We start from the raw sequence: 18,499 nt of genomic DNA on the forward strand, positions 1-18,499 counted from the left end.
CTGTGAAAACCAAGAAAACCAAGAGAGTCGGGAACAGACAAAGACTGCATATATTTTCCAAAAATCAGAGCTTGGCCTTTTTTATTTAGTGAGCTTGATCACTGACGTGCCAGGACTGCTAACATCTACAGCTGCTGCTCCCACAGGCATCCCACTGACCTGGATCCAGGCACAGGACTTACCCTCAAGTGTATCGTCAGCTCTCAGGAGGCAGGCGTTATCTAAATAAAAGAAAAAGAAAGTGTTACCCTCGTTTCTCTCCCGGCACTCCCCAGAGAAGCCAGGCATAGCAGGAACACAGACTTAGAACCCAGAGAAGAACTGCTGCTTTGCTTCCCCTGATCTCAGGGGTAACTGGGGGGCCACCAGGACAGCGCGGGGCTGAGAGCACCCCAGCTCTGTTGTCCAGCTGCCTGGGCTCTATTCTTGCTGCTTTGCCACCCGCTCCCAGAACCACTCAAAGCTTGTTTCCTCATCTGTGAAATGGGAGTAGCACCACCACCCAGGTCGGAGGGTTCCCGAGGAGGTACACACTCAAAGCACTGGCACCGTGCCTGGTATAGAGGACGCGTTCAGACGTTGGCCGACGTGCCTAGTAAGAAGCATTTAAGTAAAACCTTTTTCTGGCACCCCCCTACACAAGAACAAGAAGTTCTAGAAACTTTTCTTGTTTGATCTGAAGTGCCTGGTCCTCCTGCCCACTCCCATCCAACCTCAGGCCAATTTTCTCTGCAGAGCCACCTCCAATCCTTCAGGAGCTACCTCGCCTCCAGATTCTCTGAGCCTGGTTCCTGTCTCACTCTGCAACTGGACACAAATGAAGAAGCTGATGTGTCTCCTATTTCGCCGGCTATGTCCTCAGATCCCTCCCTGCAGAGACCACCACCCCACACACAAAGAGCACACCCTGTGCTTGGACCCATGGGAGCCCAGTTGGTGGTGCGTGACCACTTTCTGGAGTTTACAGACTGCTTGTTTTTGAAAGGCCACGCCTGTCCGTTAGCTTTAGCCACTGGTCAGTAAAGAGCAAAATGGAGACACAGGCCAGCAAACCATCAAATGAACTAAGTCCATGTTCCAAGAAAATGAGTTGCCTTGGTAGATTATGTCAAGGCTGAAAATGAATGTTTGGGGCATTCAATTCAATAAAATACGTCTTGAGCACATACCCTGCATAGAGCACCATTGTTGGGGGCTAGCTAATAGAGCTAAGAACAGGATAATACGTGAGAGGGACCCGAGCGTGTACGCTGAGCCTGACAGCTTGGGGAGGACCCCAGCCGTGCCCTTTCCTAGCTGTGTGACTCTGGGGGAGTTATTTCACTCACAGTTCCTCATCTGTAAACAAGGAGCTAACTGTACTTTTGTTGTAGGGTTGTTGTGATAATCAAATAATACATAAAAGGGGCTTAGCAAGGTCCCTGCCACCACACAGTAAGAGCTCAACAAAGGTTGACTTTTATTATTAATAACAATCAATCATTATTTATCATCATTATTATTAAAAGAGAGAACCCACGTCCAGCTGAATAGATTCAGCAAGGCTTAATGCCGGAAAGCCTGAAGAGTAATTTCGACAGGACAAGAGAAGAGGAAAAGTCCTGCAGAGTCAAGATCACCAGGAACAAGATCAGAAGGACACAAAGAAGTGAGTTTCGGGGCAACAGCCAGTAGTCTCAGATGAGGCTGAGGCAGAAGAGGGTACCTGTGGGGTCAAAGGGAAGAAAAAGCCCAACAGGTGGGAGCCTATCTTTTCATTCAGTAAGGGAGAGGAAACGGTTTCCTCTTTTCGTCATTATCCCATCTTCCACTGTCAGGCCTTACTCCTTTGACAGTTTGGCAAAGTATCCACAGCTGAGACGAGAGGCAGCTAAGACAGATGGAAGGGAAGAGATGGTCAGGCGGGCCCAGGTGAGGCTTCAGAGAGAGCAGGCAAATGCCCCACTTCTGTGAACGATGTGTCTGGAAGAGAAACTTGCCCCCAAACAGGCATGCCTTCTGGATGGGAGGAGGAGGGCCCTGTTCAGAAGAGAGTAAGATGCTACTGGGAGGGAGCCAGAGAGAAGGCCCACACTAGTCCTCACGGGAAATGTTTACCGGCCTGAGGTCTCCAGCTCACGCGGTAAAGTGCCAGGGAGAGATCTGGACAGTCTGGGGCCTGCCCAGGCCTTCCGCCCAGATCCTCTGACATACGACAATCATCCCTGCAGCCCCTGAATGTGCTGCGACTTGGAATGAGACCTGGATCTGCAGTCCTGCTGTGCCCCAGTGCCCCACGCCTCTGCAAACAGTGTCAGGACAGGGACCTAGCACAGCACCCAGGGCGCTGGAAGTGAGACAAAGGGAAAACAAGGCAGAGGATTAAAAAAAAAAAAAACAAAAAACGACAAGCCACCTGTACTGGCACCTCAAAGGCAAGAGGGATCCACCGGGGTTAGAACATCAAGGCAAACCCCTCTGAGAGATGATCTTGGAAGTGAGAACTGGCACGGAGAGAGTCAGTCAAGCTGGGACAGGCTTCAGTAGAGAAAGATAAAGAGATAAGGAGCAGAGGGGACTCTGGGGTAAACTGTGGAAATTCTGAATGGCAGACTAATTCAATTCAACCAATAGATACTGTGCAACTATAGTGAACAAAGCCCTTTTCTGCAGGGCAGAGCAGCCACTAAGAAACTTCTCACAAGGACACGTGCTCATAGGTTGCTTACTAGAACACAAACAGAACAGACTGTAGCTCAGGCCCGCTGCTGCTGGGCCCTCAGAGCCCAACCAAGCACCCCGGCGCCTCTGGACCCAATCTCACTTCTGACTCACCCGCACCTTAGCAAGTGCCCTCACCTTATAATGCCTCCTGCACAGGCCTCTGCGAGGTGACCAACCAAACTTCTCACACTCAACTGGGAAGTGCTATCTCCTCCACGTTCTCCTTCCACCTTCCTCAGCCTTCCTCTGCCAGGTTCCAGTTACTTAAAACTCACCTGTACTTCATCATAAAACCTTGGCTGCTCAAATCCAATCACTGCCTCATCACTGCTGGCCCCGGTGGAATCAAGAGGCTCACAACTCAGGCTTCCCTGGTGGCGCAATGGTTAAGAATCCGCCTGCCAATGTAGGGCACACAGGTTCGAGCCCTGGTCCGGGAAGATCCCACATGCCACGGAGCAGCTAAGCCTGTGCACCACAACTACTGAGCCTGCGCTATAGAGCCCGCGAGCCACAACTACTGAGCCTGCGCTATAGAGTCCGCGAGCCACAACTACTGAGCCTGCGCTATAGAGCCCGCGAGCCACAACTACTGAGCGTGCGTTATAGAGCCCGCCAGCCACAACTACGGAAGCCTATGCACCTAGAGCCTGTGCTCCGCAACGAGAAGCCACCGCAATGAGAAGCCCGCGCACCACAACGAAGAGTCGCCCACGCTCACCACAACTAGAGGAAGCCCACACACAGCAACGAAGACCCAACGCAGCCAAAAAAAAAAAAAAGGAGGCTCACAACTTGCCTCCTCCACCAAGCCTTCCCTAATCCATGCCCATCCAGCCCCCAGCCAGTCCAGTTCTCCTGTCCCTGGCCTTGGTGTGAGTTTTGCCCTGATTTGCCAGCCTCTACGGAACTTCCTCTTCCACGTCCTCCTCGGGCCATACCTCGCCCACACCAGCTCTCTACAAACATCTGCGGCATGCTGACTTTCTGCTTACACTCTGTTTCTTTTTCTCTCCCCCAACCAGTTTGTTGGCAGTTCTGGGGCACCTCGTCTCCCACGTCTTCGCGCAGCACCCAGTCTAGGGCTCTGAACATGACAGGTGTGCAAAGAATGTGACGAAGAGTTCAAGGGTTTAGATGAAGAGCAGGCAAGCAGAAAAGCTGTAGCTGCGAGGGCATCGAAATGCTGAGCACATCCACTCCAGTATTTGCATCACAGGCAGGGGAAGGGTGGGGGGGGTGGGGAGGCCAAGGCTGCTGGTAGCAGTGGGTAAGGGAGCAACGGGAAGGCAAAGACTTCTTGGTAAAGACTGGGGAGGCTCTGGTTATGATCTGGCTAATAGCGGCACCTCTCTGAGCCTCAGTTTTCTCAGCTACAGAATGGAGATCCCTGGCCTCCTCTTTACCACAAAATGAATTTTAATCAGATTTTTAAGAATTTCAAAACTCCCAGGGACCTAGGGACCTGACCTAGCCCCGGCACTTGTGAAATGAGGAAAGGGATCCCCAGAGGTGAAACAACTCACTCCAAAGTACACAAAGCAAGATGTGCTGGGAGGAACCTGTATGGCAGGTCCTCAAAGCCAGGGCTTCAGACTGCGTACCCAGGAGGGCATTTCCCGGAGGGCCAGCAGCTACTCACTGCACTTTGTAAACTGCTAAAAGCTGTAGAAATAACGGGCTGAGCCCAGCCCCACCTCCTCCTAATCACTGCTTCTGGGCGCCCCAAGCTTCCCCTTCTGAAACTAAGTGGAATTACAAGAATGCCCCCCAGGGTTACCAGGAGGATCCTATGGGAAGCAGAGTGCAGGCACTCGTAACACGGAAAACCCTCGCCTTACACGCCACGGCTTTCTTCAGAGCTGAGCAACTTCCAGTGTGGTGGGGAACACTTGGGCTCCGGATTCTGACAGACTTGGGTTCGAGCCCTCAGGGACCTCGCGCGAGGCATTTGAGGGCTCCGTGCCCTCAGTTTCTCCATCTGCAAAATGGGCCCGAGAGCAGGAATAAGGCCGCCGGCGGCCCCCAGGGCGCCGAGTGGACGAGGCCGGGCTGCGCCAGCGCGGGAAGGATGCTCGCGGGGTGGCGGGCCCGGAGAACTGGGGCGAGGGGTCCCCAGGGCGGGGGTGGGGGGCGGGCTCGCGCAAACAGTCCCTCGCGGGAGGGCGAGGGGGAGGGGAGGGGCGGCGCGCGTCGCGTCGCGTCGCGCACCGCCCGCTGCCGTCTCCTCCAGCCGTCACTCGTGGAGCCGGCGCCGCCTTGGCGCGCGCGACCCTTACATAAGCGTCCCCCGCGGCAGCGCCGGCGCACGCCCACCCGCTCCGACCCGCTGCGGGAAGAGGAAAATGCACAGCGCCGCCAGCACTCACCTCCTCGCTGCTGCCGCAAGTCGCCGCCACCGCCTCTACCGCCGTTGCCTCCACTGACAGGGAACAGCTGCGGTCTCCGCGCAACCGAACTTGCTGCGGTCCCAGTCCCGCCTTACGGACTTCCTATTGGCTCAGACAGCCCAACCCCTCCTGTTACTGGACAGCGTCCTCTGTCACTCACCGCTCCCCTGCCCGGGACTCCTCCTTACGCCCGCCTGCCCGTCACGTTTAAGCCTTGGCGCCCCACATCAGCCCCGCCCCTCCCGTCCCCGGCTGGCCCTTGGATTGGTGACGAGGCTGGGGGAGCCCGCCCCTGGCGCACCACCACCTACTCCCTTGTCTCCAGAGCCCCACGTGGGCCTCAAGGCCCCAGCCGCGGCCCGCAATAGGCGGAAGTGGCCGGGCTCTGACAGGCTGTGATTGGCTGTTGGCGGGGGTGGGGACGTGCGATTCATTCACCCGGGTAGCACGTGTCTCTCAAAACCCCAAGCACAACAGATAGACCTCGGGCTCAGGGATCCGGGTAGACTCAGGTGCACGCTAGTGGGTGGAGAAGAGGTCGGAGGAAAAGTGTTTGCGAAGGGCAGGAGGAAGGAAATGGCGCTTGTGCCAGACGGGTTTACGTGATTGTCTTTTAGCAGCTGTGGGGGTGATGGTGACGGGCAGGAGTCTCGGTGTGACCCTGGACAAGCAACCTCGCCTCTCTGAGCCTCAGTTTCCTAATCTGTAAATAGAGGCCACTCAGGACCTAGAGGGTTTAGAAGGCTTGGTTGAACGGAAAGCTTCAAAAATTGGGCTCTGTGCCAACCAGGAGATGCAGGAGTGACCAAAACAAGCCAAAATTTCTGCCTCCCAGTGAGAGAAGACAGACGATAAAATAAAATAAAATAAAATATAAGGTACATCAGATGGTAATCAAGGCATGGAGAAAAAATAACCTGCTTCTAGACAGTTGGGAGAATCAAGGACTATGAGAACATCTTTTTAACTAAAATTTGATGATTGAGAGTGGAGAGATATTACAACTCCATTCTCTTCCCTGTGTTGTGTCCATTTTGTTTGTCTCTCCAATTTCTTTGTCCTTCCTTCCACATATCTGGCTGAACTCCAACCTGGGTCAATCCAACACAGCTATTTCAGTACCAGAACAAGGATTAAAATTCCAGTTTTCCAGATTCAGGTATTCATTCAATTAACAAGCATCCCTTGAGCACCTACTATGGGCCTGGTGCTATGCCGGAGACGGAGGTGAAAAAAAATAGCCTCTGCCATCACATCATAGAGCTCACCTGACCATAATTCTTGCCCTGAACAGGTCTCACTAATAATGATCTTAAGGGAACAAACACTGTTATCAGGTAAGAGAAATAACAATAGCAAAGATAATAAATCAGTTGTAAACTTCCAGTTCTGTTTCAATGATAAAGATTGGCCTGAAGCACTTTCTTGAGCTATTTTGCAGAACTTAACACCTTCCCCCACCAAGGTGCTCAACCACCAGGTCCACTGGAACCTAACTCTGTCAACCTTTGCCCCAGTTCTATGCTGTGTTCTCCGCTCAAGCCCCTTCATGAACATGCATATACCTTTAGCTTAAAACTGCCCCAATTTTGCTGTTTGGGGAGACACTGTTTTGGAAAAAATCCCCGGTGTTCTCCTTACTTGCTGCAAGTAATAAATCCTTCCTTCTCCTGATCTCTGGCTTGGTTGTATCTTTTGGCTCAACACCCACCAAGAGGCAAACCCAGTTTTCGGGGAACATCGGCTCAGTCCTGGCTGGTCCCTGTGAAATCCTGAGTCTGGAGCAGAGGGCAGGTGGCTCCACGCTGGTTCAGGTGAATCCCATGTCAACACCACCAGGTGGAGGTCTGAACAAAGAAACTAACTGAGAACTAAAAGATGGGCTGCTGTGAACAAAAGTAGTATGGATTTTGGACAATTAGCTCAGGCACATAAATTAGTTGAAGTTTGACTAGGAAACAAGACATCTCTCCATCCAGGCTCTGTCCTACCTCAAGGCTGAGTCCTCCAGGAGGACAAAGTTGGGAGGGGTATTCCACCCCAGACAGAGAAAACTGCCCAAGAAAAAGCTGCGACGAGGAGTCCAGGGTGGCTAGAAAAGGCATTTCTCAGCGTGGGCTTCTGTAATACTAGTGACAGAATCTCCTTGGGACAAGGTGCTGATGGGAAACACAGATTCCTGAGCCCCACGCCTCCCCCATGGTTCTTACACATATTAACCACCAACTCAGAGGTCTTAGAATCATCAGCAGAATACCACTTAAGTCTGTCTCTGGCGAATGGAATCCCCTGCATTGCACTGCATTGCATTGCTAGTTTTACAAGCTCTCCAAATGGTTCTAATGTGGGTCAGCGTTGAGACCCACAGAGATGCCTAGAGAAGTTATTACCCAGACTTCCCTGATGAGAGGAATCCCCTGGGGCTCTTTAAAAACAAAATGGATTCCCGGACCTCAGGCCCCTGTGGATTCTGATTCATGGGGTGGGGCCCAGGAATCTTTATATTTAATTAATTTTTTTTTTTTTAAACAGGCCCCAACTTGTGAAATTGACTCTTGAGGCCCTGGAAGGTTGGGAAGCTTGGCTGAGTTTCTGGGAGATGCAAGGGAAGGGGAGGCGGGACAGACAGGCTGAGACCAGCCTGTGGAGGGCCAGCCGGGAGGGTCATAGTCTGGGCAGCAGGGCTCTGTCGGGAGGGAGTGGCCCAGGGGCAGCTGCAGAGCAGCTCAGGGCTCCTGTTAGGCTGGGAGTACGTCTGCCTTATTGCTTCTTAGTAACTGTCACTTTTTGGAAAGTTCTTGGTTTTTGTTTGTTTATCTTCTGTACTCCTGTCCCTTCCCCACAGTTGAACATCACCTCTCCAAAAGTTGAGTTTGGCACGTGGTAGATGCTTAATATATAGTTGGCAAATGAAGGAATGGGAGTCATCAGCCCACACTTAGTGGTCGAAGCTATGGAGTGGATGGGACTGCCCCAGAAGCTGAGCGGAGTCCAATAGAGAGAGGAGTCTGCAGGGTACCACATTTAAGGGGAAGGGGAAAGTTAAAGAGAAGCAGGCACGATCGGATAGGGAGGAGTAAATTCAGAGGAGGGAGGTGTCAACTGGGCCAGGAAGGAAAATGGGGTGGTGGGGACAAATGTGATCCCTTCACTCTGCAGCCACTTCAGCAGCACCCAATAGAGATACGATGAAAACGAGGTATTTTCCCCATACCCAAGCTGCTCCCAGACCAGTGAGGGTACATAGACCTCAAAGCACTCCACTTCAAAACAGTGTGGTGCTGTGCTAGAGATAATGTCCAGAGTGCTATGGGAGTCCAAGGAGGGGTCCCTTACCCCATGAGAGGGGGCTTGGAGGGCTTCCTGGAGAAGGGAAAGTCGATAGATAGATACATACATACATATATACATACATACATACATGCATAAATCAAGAGTTAATCAGGTGAATATATTGGTAAAAAAGGATCCCATACATGGCCCGAGCAAAGCTGGGGGAGGGCATCATGGGGTCAAGGCATGGAGAGGGTCAGTGAGGACAGCTTGCTAGTAAGTTCAGGAAGTGCAGCCTGAGAGGGAGCTGTGGGGAAGGCCAAGAGCAGTTGGCACTGAGAAGGCTTGGGTAAGCAGAAGCGTCTGGGTGGATGGGGACTCGCAGACAAAGCCATGAACCCTCAAACTGTAGCCCTCACTATAAACCCGGAAACAGCCCACCACTCTTGTGTTTACAATTCGGAAGGCCAGGTTTGCCCTGAGGATCTCACAAGGACAACCTAGATTTCCCAGATCCCCTGTCCTGAGATGACACAAGAAAAATCACTTTTTTTTTTAATTAACAAAATTCTGGGGCTTCCCTGGTGGCGCAGTGGTTGAGAATCTGCCTGCCAATGCAGGGGGACACGGGTTCGAGCCCTGGTCTGGGAAGATCCCACATGCCGTGGAGCAACTAGGCCCGTGAGCCACAACTACTGAGCCTGCGCGTCTGGAGCCTGTGCTCCGCAACAAGAGAGGCCGCGATAGTGAGAGGCCCGCGCACCGCGATGAAGAGTGGCCCCCGCTTGCCGCAACTAGAGAAAGCCCTTGCACAAAAGCGAAGACCCAACACAGCCAAAATTAAATAAATAAATTTAAAAAAAATAGCAAATAATAATAACTCTATAAAAAAAAAAAAATTCTGGCAGTTCAAGCTGAGCCGCAGATAGCCTAACTGCTGGTGAGACCTCAGGATAAACCCTTATTGATGGAAACACAGGGCAGAGCACTAGGCTGTGATGAACACACCCACTCACTGACTGAAGAATGGCCACGACAGCCCTTGTCCGCAGGCTGGGGTTGTGTCTCCGTTCTAAGCAGCAGGGAACCCTCACAGTGTGTGATGGGGTGGGGATGGTTCAGGAGTAGCTCTTCTGCTCTTTTTGATATGTTTCCCTCCCCCCACATCCTCGAGGGGTCCAGGCCACTCCACCCAGGCTTTTCGGGTGACTCCTCCGTACACAAGCCCATCCCATCATGGCATCTCTACAAGTCGGTCAGAACTTCCACCTGCCAAAGTGGGCCTTCGTCTACCAGATCACAGTCTCAGCACTTCCCCAGGTCCATATCAAGGCCTCTGCCCACAGGTTGAGGCAGAGGAGGGTAAGATCCTCCTCCCAGCTCTGAGCCATAGCTCCTCTGGACCTCCCAACATCCCTGGGCAGGTATGCTGTACCCATTTTTCAGGTGTGGACACTGAGGCTCAGAGAAAGGAAATGACTTCCTCTCTGGATCACATAGCTAGTCAGGGGCAGAGCTGGAACTGGACCTCCAGTCCACTGACCCCCAGGCTGTGCTCTTTCTGCTCCACTGGCCACCCTGTTGTGAAAGAGAAGACAAGAATGTTTAGAATTCAGATTTCAAAGGAAGAGCTTTGGTTTGAAATTTGAGTCCTACGATCACAGTCCTCAGAGGTGGAAGGGCCTTGAGCAATTATGTTTCCAAGATTTCCCACAAGAGACAGATCTCCTTGGATGTGATTGTACAGACAGCTTTTCAGGGCCCTGCCCAGACCTGTATATGCAAGGGATTTTGATGGGGCCCAGGGACTGGTGTTTTTTTAACAAAGGAAACTTTGGGGCACCCTGGCTAGACCCGCTCAGGCCCATTTTACAGATGAGGAAATAGGCTCAGACAGGAGAAGGGGCAGACCCAACACTGATAGTCATCAGGTCCTGCATATTCGAAAAAAATGCAAGAGCATCTGTATTGCCAGCTCTGGGACCCTGCAATTACTGATACACGCTTTGTCTAAACTGAGAACAATCCTCCCCTGAGTCCTCAGAGTGCTATCAGGACCGAATACAGGAAGCCCTAAGCACAACGCCTGGCACAGCCTGAGTGCTCAGAACGTGGGAGCTCTTATAATCAATAGCATTATTACTATTTATTGTTCCCTTTGTTTGATTCCTCCAAGTGATAAGTTGACCAAAATCTCTTGCTGAACCTGGCGTTCTAGCTTCCTTTGGGAAATGAAAACCAAAACAATGGATCATTGTTCTGAAGTAAAAGAACTAGTTCCCCCAAAATGCACTGTATTATAAGAGCTGCTCAGGCAAAGAGATAAATTACTAGTTGAAACGCACACACACATGAGCCCCTTGCCTCATTGCTGGTGGGCATCATATTTTCAAGGAAAACTCTAGTGCATTAACCTTAGGCTAATGGTTCTGTCTGATCATCGTGTAGGGTGCATGAAGACCGGGGTGAGGAGTGGGGGCTGGGGGGTGGAACACTCATTTGCTGAGGACTCTGTTTGCTGGCCTGACTCTGTGGGGCTGCATTCAAGGCCCACTACTGACTGTGTCTCCTTGGGCAAGTTGCTTCACCTCTCTGAGCTTCTGTTATTTCATCTTAAAAATGGGGCTAAGCTCCAGAGAGTGTGAGGGTGAAATGCAATCACAGAGGTAAGGCTCCTGGAGTGGAGGGCACACCCCATCTCCCTTGTCTCCCAAGCTCAGATTCCTCTTCCGGGCTCTGGAAGGAAGAGCAGGCTCCAGTCTGCCTTTCCAGATTTTTCTCCCACCCAAGGGCGACCCTTTGTGTTCCCAGGCTTTGGTCACCCACAGGATCCTACTTCTATCTCTACTGCAACAATCCTCCCTGCCCTCAATGCTGGGCTCCAACACCACCTCCTCCAGGGAGCCTGCCCAGATGCTAACCACCCCCAAGACAGATGGGGGTCTCCCGTTCTCTTCCGTGCACCCTCAGCACTTGGTGTCTGTTTTAAGGTGCCTTGCTTGATGTACATGAGAATCCCTACTTTTCTGGGGGTGGAGATTCTATCCTGCTCCCCTTGGCCTCACTTCTAGGCTAGACATCATCAAAACAAGATCTTGCCCACAGTGTGTAGGTGTGGATTAATTTCATTGGCTCACTAATAAAAAGGAACATCTGGGGCTTCCCTGGTGGAGCAGTGGTTAAGAATCCGCCTGCCAACGTAGGGCACACAGGTTCGAGCCCTGGTCCGGGAAGATCCCACATGCCGCAGAGCAACTAAGCCCGTGCGCCACAACTACTAAGCAGCCACTGCAATGAGAAGCCTGTGCACTGCAACGAAGAGTAGCCCCCGCTCGCCACAACTAGAGAAAGCCTGCGCACAGCAATGGAGACCCAATGCAGCCATAAATAAATAAATGAATGAATGAATAAATAAATAAATAAATGGAACATCTGGGCAGCCTGCCCCAGTTTGCAGCCTTCCGTATATCTAAGCCTCACAACAACCTTAAATGGTACCAGGCATTTAAGTCTCAGATCACGTTGGGAAATAAACACTGTGTGTTTCATTAATTTTAAGACGTACATTTTCCCCCCACACTTCAAGCTCTGAAATGGGGCTGCATCTTCCAATGAATGGGCAGTGGATATTCTTTCTTACTGGTGTATAAAATAATGTTATCTTTCTATTGATGCCGTCTTAGATTTGATGAAATAAAATATTGTCCCCACATTATAGCGGAGTAACTGTAGGCATATGAGGTTAAGCTGCTCACTCAAAGCACGTAGGTGTCCCATAAACGTGCAAGGCTTTCGGCTCAGGCAGTCTGATGGGGTTGGCACCCAGGTCTCACGGGTAAGCTGCCTCCGCGATGACCCGCAAAGATCCTGCCTCCTGGTGTTCATGCCCTTGTGGGTCCCCTCCCTTGGGTGCTGACTGGACCTGGTGACTCGCCTTGGAGGAACAGTGATGGCAAAAGTGATGGGAGGTCACTTCTGAGGTTAAGTTCCCCAAAGACTCTGGCTTCTGCCCGCCTGCCATCTCTCACACTTTCTCTTGCCGGCTCCAACTGAAGCCAACCCCCATGATGTGAGTTGCCCTTGGGAACAGCCAACAATCAACAAGAAACTGAGACCCTCACTGCAACAACCTGCGAGGAAGCAGGTCCTGCCAACAACCTTGGAAGCAGATCCACCCCCAGTCAAACCTGGAGGTGACTAACAGCCTCCTGATTGAAGCCTGCAAGGGACCCTGAGCCAGAGGCCCCCGTTAAGCTGTACCTGGATCCCAGACCCGCAGAAACTGTGAGGTCATACATTAGTGCTGCTTTAAGCCACTAAGTTTTGGGGTATTCTGTTACACAGCAATAGACACGTAATAGTCTCCAATATTTAAGCCCAAGCATTTACTATGTCATGTCCTGGGGACAGAGATGAAAGAGATGTTGTCCTAGCCATCAAGGGACACCCGGTGTGGCGGGGAAAGGCATCCTGGGGTGACTGCTGCTACTGTGTGTATTGGGTGGGCTGGACAGGGGACTGCCTCCCTAACCCAGGCTGAGGGGTTGGGCAGGCTTCCAGGGGAGCTGTCACCCAGCAGGGTCTGGAAAGGTAAGAACCCCCCGCCCCCACACCGGTGACAAAGGCAGGGAGGCAGTCGGGAGGGAAGGAAAAGAACACATATTTTCTCCTGGTCCTCCACGGATCTACGGATTTGGGAAATTGTTGTAAGATTACACGCTTGGCAAGAGGGTATTGGGCAGCTACAGGCGTGACACAAGAGCGAGTGATTCACCCTGACACATCTCAGAGGCCTGTGAGTCATCAGCAAGCTCTTCCCAGCTCAGACTTGGATGGGAGTGAGGATTTGAGTTAACTGTGCTGGAGTGAAGGCGTTGAAGATTGTGTAATGGTTTTGTTGCTTTTTAACCAAGGTCAGGGTTGGCACATGGGTCAGGCATGTAAACGTGTGGTCAGGGTTGGAATAACGGTCATAGTCCTCCTCTGGGACAGCCTGGGGCAGAGGGTCAGGGTCCCTTTTCTCCATTCTCCTCTTCACACTGGTCCTGCCTTGGCTCCTCTGGCTGGGAGGTGAGCCTGACAGATATTAAGAGATCCTGAACCCAAGGAAGGCCTAGAAATTCTGAGAGAGGAAAAAAAGCAAGACCAGGCGCAGAGGAGTGTGGGGTGAGCCAAGAGTTGCAGTCAGCACTTCCCTGACCCCAGACAGGGCACCCTGTGCCGCACCAGACACAGAGGAAGCAGGACACCCAGCTTCCAAGTCCCGCCTCTGCCACCAACACCAGGACAGGAGAGCAGAGTGGTTGAAACACGGGCTCTAAAGCCAGTCTGACCGGGGCGGGAGTCCCAGCTCTGCCGCTTGCTGGGCATGCTTAATCTCTCTGAGCTTCAGTTTGCCCCATCTGCAAAATGGGGATCTATAAAATGAGGATAACGAGGCACACCTCATAGGACTATCACGAGGTTTAAATGAAATATAGGGAGGAATTAGCTCCAGAACCAGTAAAAAAAAGAAAAAAGCTCAAAAAATAGTGGTTAAAACAAAAAGCAGTGTGGCCCAGATGTGTGAGCTCCCTTTCAACTCTCAAATTCTAGGATTCTGAGGATCGGCTGGCCCAGCCCAAGTACCTTTCTCTTTCCACTGACTTGGGAGAAAGAGCTGCTGCCGGTAGTCTTGCCTTTAGAGGCATCCACATTCATGATTTCATTTGATGGTCACAACAACCCATTTTACAGACGAGAAGACTGACCAAGAGGAGAAAGGATTTGCCTCAAATACTGAATACCACCAACTCACTTGTACTGAGCGCTTGCTGCATGCCAAGCCCTTTGCTGGACATAGCATCATCACATTTAGTCCTCACGACAACACGTGAGTTATCTGTCTCTGTTACAGACGAGGAAACCAAGCGAGAAGGCGCCCAACGTCACGTAGCTGCAGGGGATGGAACCGAGGTTTACCCAGGAGCAGCTGGTCCTCAGAGCCTGAGCGCTTAACCCTGTTCTGTGCTGGAAAATTAGGGGCAGAGCTAGGCCTGGAAAAACCCCAAGTCTCCTAATTTCCAGCCTAGAACTATCCTGTTTCTTTTGTCTTTCTTTCTTTTTTTAAATTTCCAATTGTAGCAAAAAATATACAGAAACATAAAATGTACCATCTTAGCCATTTTTACATGTACAATTCAATAGCGTTATATACGTTCACATTGTTGTACAACCAACCTCCAGAAGTTTCTCACCTTGCAAAACTGAAACTCTATAGCCATTAAACAACTTGCCATTCCCCCCAGGCCCTGGCAACCACCATGCTCCTTTCTGTCTCTGTGAATTTGACCGTTCTAGGTTGGAGCTGTCCTGTTTCTTAAAAGCCTGTCTCTGTTTTGCTGTTGAGCCATCTGTTCTGTCAACGAAATGAGTCTGGACAGCCAGGACTACAGGAGTTCAGGGGAGGGCAAGATCTTTGGGGTGGGGTGGTCAGGGAAGGCTGCCTGGAGGAGGAAGAGGAGGGCAGGCCACCGAGGTCAAGCATCCCTGAGTCACCCACAACACCGCCTCTCCACCCGCCCTTTGGTTTACAATGGCCACCTCAGCAGCACCAACCTTTGTCCCCAAGTGAGCTCCTGTCAGGTGGGTGGAGGCACCAGGCCATCTCAGAAGGCCAGGGACTCGCCAAGGGGCTGGAGCAGTCCCGCGCCTGCAGCCTCCAGAACCATGGGGACAGGGCTACGCAGCCAGTCCTTGCGAGGACCACGGCCCTCCTATAGCAAGCTCCAGGAGCCCTGGGGGAGGCCCCTGGCAGGCCGACTGCGCCGGGCGCTGAGCCTCAGACAGGAGCGTGAGAAGTCCACGTCCTCAGACGGAGGCCCAGAAAGGCTGGACGCCCCCGGGCAGGAGCAACTGCCAGGGAGCCTGGGGGACACAGAGCAGCTGATCCAAGCTCAGCAAGAAGGCAGCCAGCGGTGGCTGAGGCAGTATCAACAGGTTTGGCTGAGGGTTGGTGGATGGAGGAGTGCTAGAGGGGAGGGGGAGGTCCCCAGGAGAGGGACCCAGGGCAGCAAAGGCTCAGAGGCAGAAATGTATGGGGCTGTAGATCAAAAAGATAACAGAGCTGTCTGGGGAAGGGGCTGGAGAGAGAGAGATCCAAGAACTGTATTTCAGGGGGGCCTGAAGGCCTTTGGGTTTTATCCCATAGGCACTGGGGAGTCAGGGAAGGTTTTAGGACAGGTGGGTGATATGGTCAGAGCTGTTCCGAGATGATCAATCTGTCAGCTTGCTGGATGGGTGGATTTTGCTGGAGGCAAGAGATCAGCCAGTACAACTTCCCCAGGGTTACATCTTGTGCTCCCCTCTCCCCCGGAAAAGGGGGTGATAGGCCCCCCTGGGGTGGGAGCTGCGGGCTTCCTCTAGGAGGAAGGGTGGCTAGTGAGCTGTGCTTCTGTCTCTGGGGTCTACCACCACCTCATGGTTGTAGGTGGAACAGCACCTGAAGCCCACCACCCAGTCCGGAGACCTGGGCCCTGATCTCGCCCCCTTCTGTCTTGCAGAAGATAAGGAGAAGGTGGGAGAGCTTTGTCACCAGCTTCCCCAACGTGACCCTGAGCCAGTCGGCCTCCCCACAGCCCTCGCTGGGCACCACCAGCTAAGGATGCTAGCAGCGGTGGGCGTCCTCGCTGCACCTGGATGAGATGGCACGACCTACCTCTTTGTGGCCCTCTGGACTGTGAATGGAGTGACCCCCTCTACGTGGACTGTTCCCCTTCCTTACGTGGCCCGTTGAGGCCTCTGTCACCAGGACAGAGCTCAGTGAAGCCAGACCCGTGGCTGAGAGCCTCTGGCGCATCACCTGGTCACGGGGCCCCAGCCACCCTTCTTGCCAGCTGCTAGTGGTGGGCGGGGCATGGGCCTCCCTCCCAGAGGGTGAGCCCATCCCCAGGGCAAGGACTACGTCTTGTCGTGTATTGTCGTGTATCGTGTGTCACTGTCCTCACAGTCTCCCGAGGAAGGAAGCCGAGGAAGCCTTCCCTCCCTGTGCGAAAGAGAGGAAAGCTGAGGCCCAGAGGCGGGAGGGGATTACTTTCTTTGGCATCTCTGGCCCCGCCCCTACCCAATGCCCAACACTGCGTTGAACACAGGAATAAAGGTTGCTGAACTGAAGTAAATGATTTTCCTACTGACTAACTTGCCCCCAGTCCTCTCCCAACCCCCTGGGGGCAGGTGAGGTCCAGAGCTTCCCAGATGATGGGGCAGAAGCACCAGGGGCAGGTCCCCAGGAGGCTGGGCCTCTCCTGCCACTTCTCTGATTCTCCCTGTGCTGACCTCAAGCCAGCGTCAGAGGGCCTGGATCTCACCAGCTCCTTGCCTTTGTGCTCGCCCCCATGAGGCAGGACTTACCCAGAGGATCAGAGAGGGCAAGGGGCCCACCCAGGGCCACACAGAGGGGAGGGTGTGATCCCAAAGAGCCTGAGCTCTTTGAGAGACACTGGCACCTCGTTTGGGGTCCCTGGGGCTCTCCCAGATCAAGCAGACCCAAGGTCAAAGGTAAGGGAGCAGCTGCAAGCATCCCGGTGGAGGGTCTGTTCTGGGGTGGTAGGGGAACCTGAGGGCCCAATAGACAAAGGGGAGGTTCCCTATTTCCCCAGAGCCCAGAACCCTGGCAGAGCCATTCAGGAACAGGAGGGGTCCTGGGAAAATTTTGTCCCAGACAGTCACCGGGATGAGACCAGGACAAGACCGGAACGTCAGGCTTGGCACCTAGACTGTGGGAGATCCCTGAAAGCTTCCAACCCAATTAGTCACAAACTTTAGATGCCCCCTGCTCAGCCCCCTCTGCAGTATCCCCTGCAGTAGCCCCTGGGGTGCCTCTGGGAGATGCTAGGACTCCAGGGAACATAGTTTGAGTCCATGGCTCTGACAAACCCTCTTGATGTCCAGAGGACGAAACTGAGGCCCAGGAGGGGTCATCCTCTGCGTCTCTGCCCTCCAGGCTCATCCTGGCTTCTTTTGTCCCCAGGGATTCTCCAGCCTATCTCCTTGCTGGTCTCCTTCTACTTGTCACACTCTGTGACAAGTGTGTCCAGTTATAAGCTTTTGTCATCCACAGGATGGAAAGTTCCACAGGGACCTGGCTTGCTCACCACTGGGACCCCGGTGCCTTGCTCGGGGCCTGGCACATAGTAGGTAGTTGTTGAGTGAATGAGGGACTGGCCCAGGGTCATCCAGTTGATGGCTGAGCTCCACGCGGGTGGAGCATTTCCCACCACAGCGTCGTCAGCAACCCCATCATCAGGGAGCACGTCTCCGGGGCCCCTAGCAGAGGCCTTCGCCAAAACACACACACTCTGTTAGGTTGTTTCCAAAGACAGCAGCAACCATCCCTCCCAGGGAGCGTGCCCTTTGGCATTGCCGTTGCCACACCTCCCAACAAGAGGGGTATTCTATGTGTTCTACTTTCCCTTGAATCTGGGTAAGCCCTGAAACCTGCTCTGACCAATAGAACGCAGTAGAAATAATGTTCTGGGACTTCTGGGCCTAGGCCTTCGGAGACTTTGTACCAATAGCTTCTGTTTCTGCCCTTCTGGAAGCCGGCTGCCGTGTGAAGGAGTCCAGGTGGTCCTGCTAAGGTTGGAAGGTGGCACCCAAACAGATAGGTCCATGTTCTAATCCCCAGAACCTATGAATTTTACCTTATTTGGAAAAAAGCCTTTGCAAGATATAATTATTAAGGATCTTGAGATGAGAAAATCATCTTGGATGATCAGGGGGCTAAATCCAATAACAAGTATCCTGGGCTTCTCTGGTGGCACAGTGGTTGAGAATCTGCCTGCCAATGCAGGGGACATGGGTTCAAGCCCTGGTCTGGGAAGATCCCACATGCCACGGAGCAACTAAACCCGTGAGCCACAACTACTGAGCCTGCGCGTCTGGAGCCTGTGCTCCGCAACAAGAGAGGCCGCGACAGTGAGAGGCCCACGCACCGCGATGAAGAGTGGCCCCCACTCTCCGCAACTGGAGAAAGCCCTCGCACAGAAACGAAGACCCAACACAGCCAAAAATAAATAAATACATTTTAAAAAAAAGAAATGCTCTCTCAATCTACATTCCCCTCCAGTGATCATCGTAACTCTTATCACATTTCA

At 52.7% G+C, this 18,499-nt stretch overlaps 2 protein-coding genes across 6 annotated transcripts in view; one reads left to right on the forward strand and one right to left on the reverse strand.

The window, feature by feature from the left end:
• Positions 1 to 5,187, reverse strand: part of PC (pyruvate carboxylase) — a 105,131-nt gene extending 99,944 nt beyond the window's left edge. For 2 of the 5 annotated variants that reach the window (XM_082478198.1, XM_082478195.1), the window contains exons 1-3: positions 5,073 to 5,163; positions 4,545 to 4,684; positions 183 to 221 (exon numbers count right to left, since the gene is read on the reverse strand). The gene's annotated coding sequence lies outside the window, so the exon portion shown is untranslated. Of the gene's footprint in view, positions 1 to 182; positions 222 to 4,483; positions 4,502 to 4,544; positions 4,685 to 5,072 lie in introns of those variants that run through there. The other 3 variants (XM_082478193.1, XM_082478194.1, XM_082478199.1) reach the window with 3 other exon arrangements.
• A 1,154-nt stretch (positions 5,188 to 6,341) lies between these two features.
• LOC309668437 (uncharacterized protein C11orf86 homolog) lies at positions 6,342 to 18,143 on the forward strand. The gene is made up of 2 exons (XM_082478276.1): positions 6,342 to 15,344; positions 15,908 to 18,143. The coding sequence occupies exons 1-2, from the start codon at positions 14,775 to 14,777 to the stop codon at positions 16,004 to 16,006; spliced, it is 669 nt and encodes a 222-aa protein (XP_082334402.1). The 5' UTR covers positions 6,342 to 14,774; the 3' UTR covers positions 16,007 to 18,143.
• The last annotated feature ends 356 nt before the right edge of the window (positions 18,144 to 18,499 follow it).

Source organism: Balaenoptera physalus (assembly GCF_965194825.1).
Source record: "Balaenoptera physalus genome assembly, chromosome: 10".
Taxonomy (NCBI): Eukaryota; Metazoa; Chordata; class Mammalia; order Artiodactyla; family Balaenopteridae; genus Balaenoptera; species Balaenoptera physalus.

Excerpts from the sequence above, each read along its gene's own strand:
- LOC309668437 (XM_082478276.1), top strand. The coding sequence starts at position 14,775 with ATGAGTCTGGACAGCCAGGACTACAGGAGTTCAGGGGAGGGCAAGATC. Across the intron at positions 15,345-15,907 it reads GGCTGAGGCAGTATCAACAG|AAGATAAGGAGAAGGTGGGA; the intron begins GTTTGGCTGAGG and ends TCTGTCTTGCAG.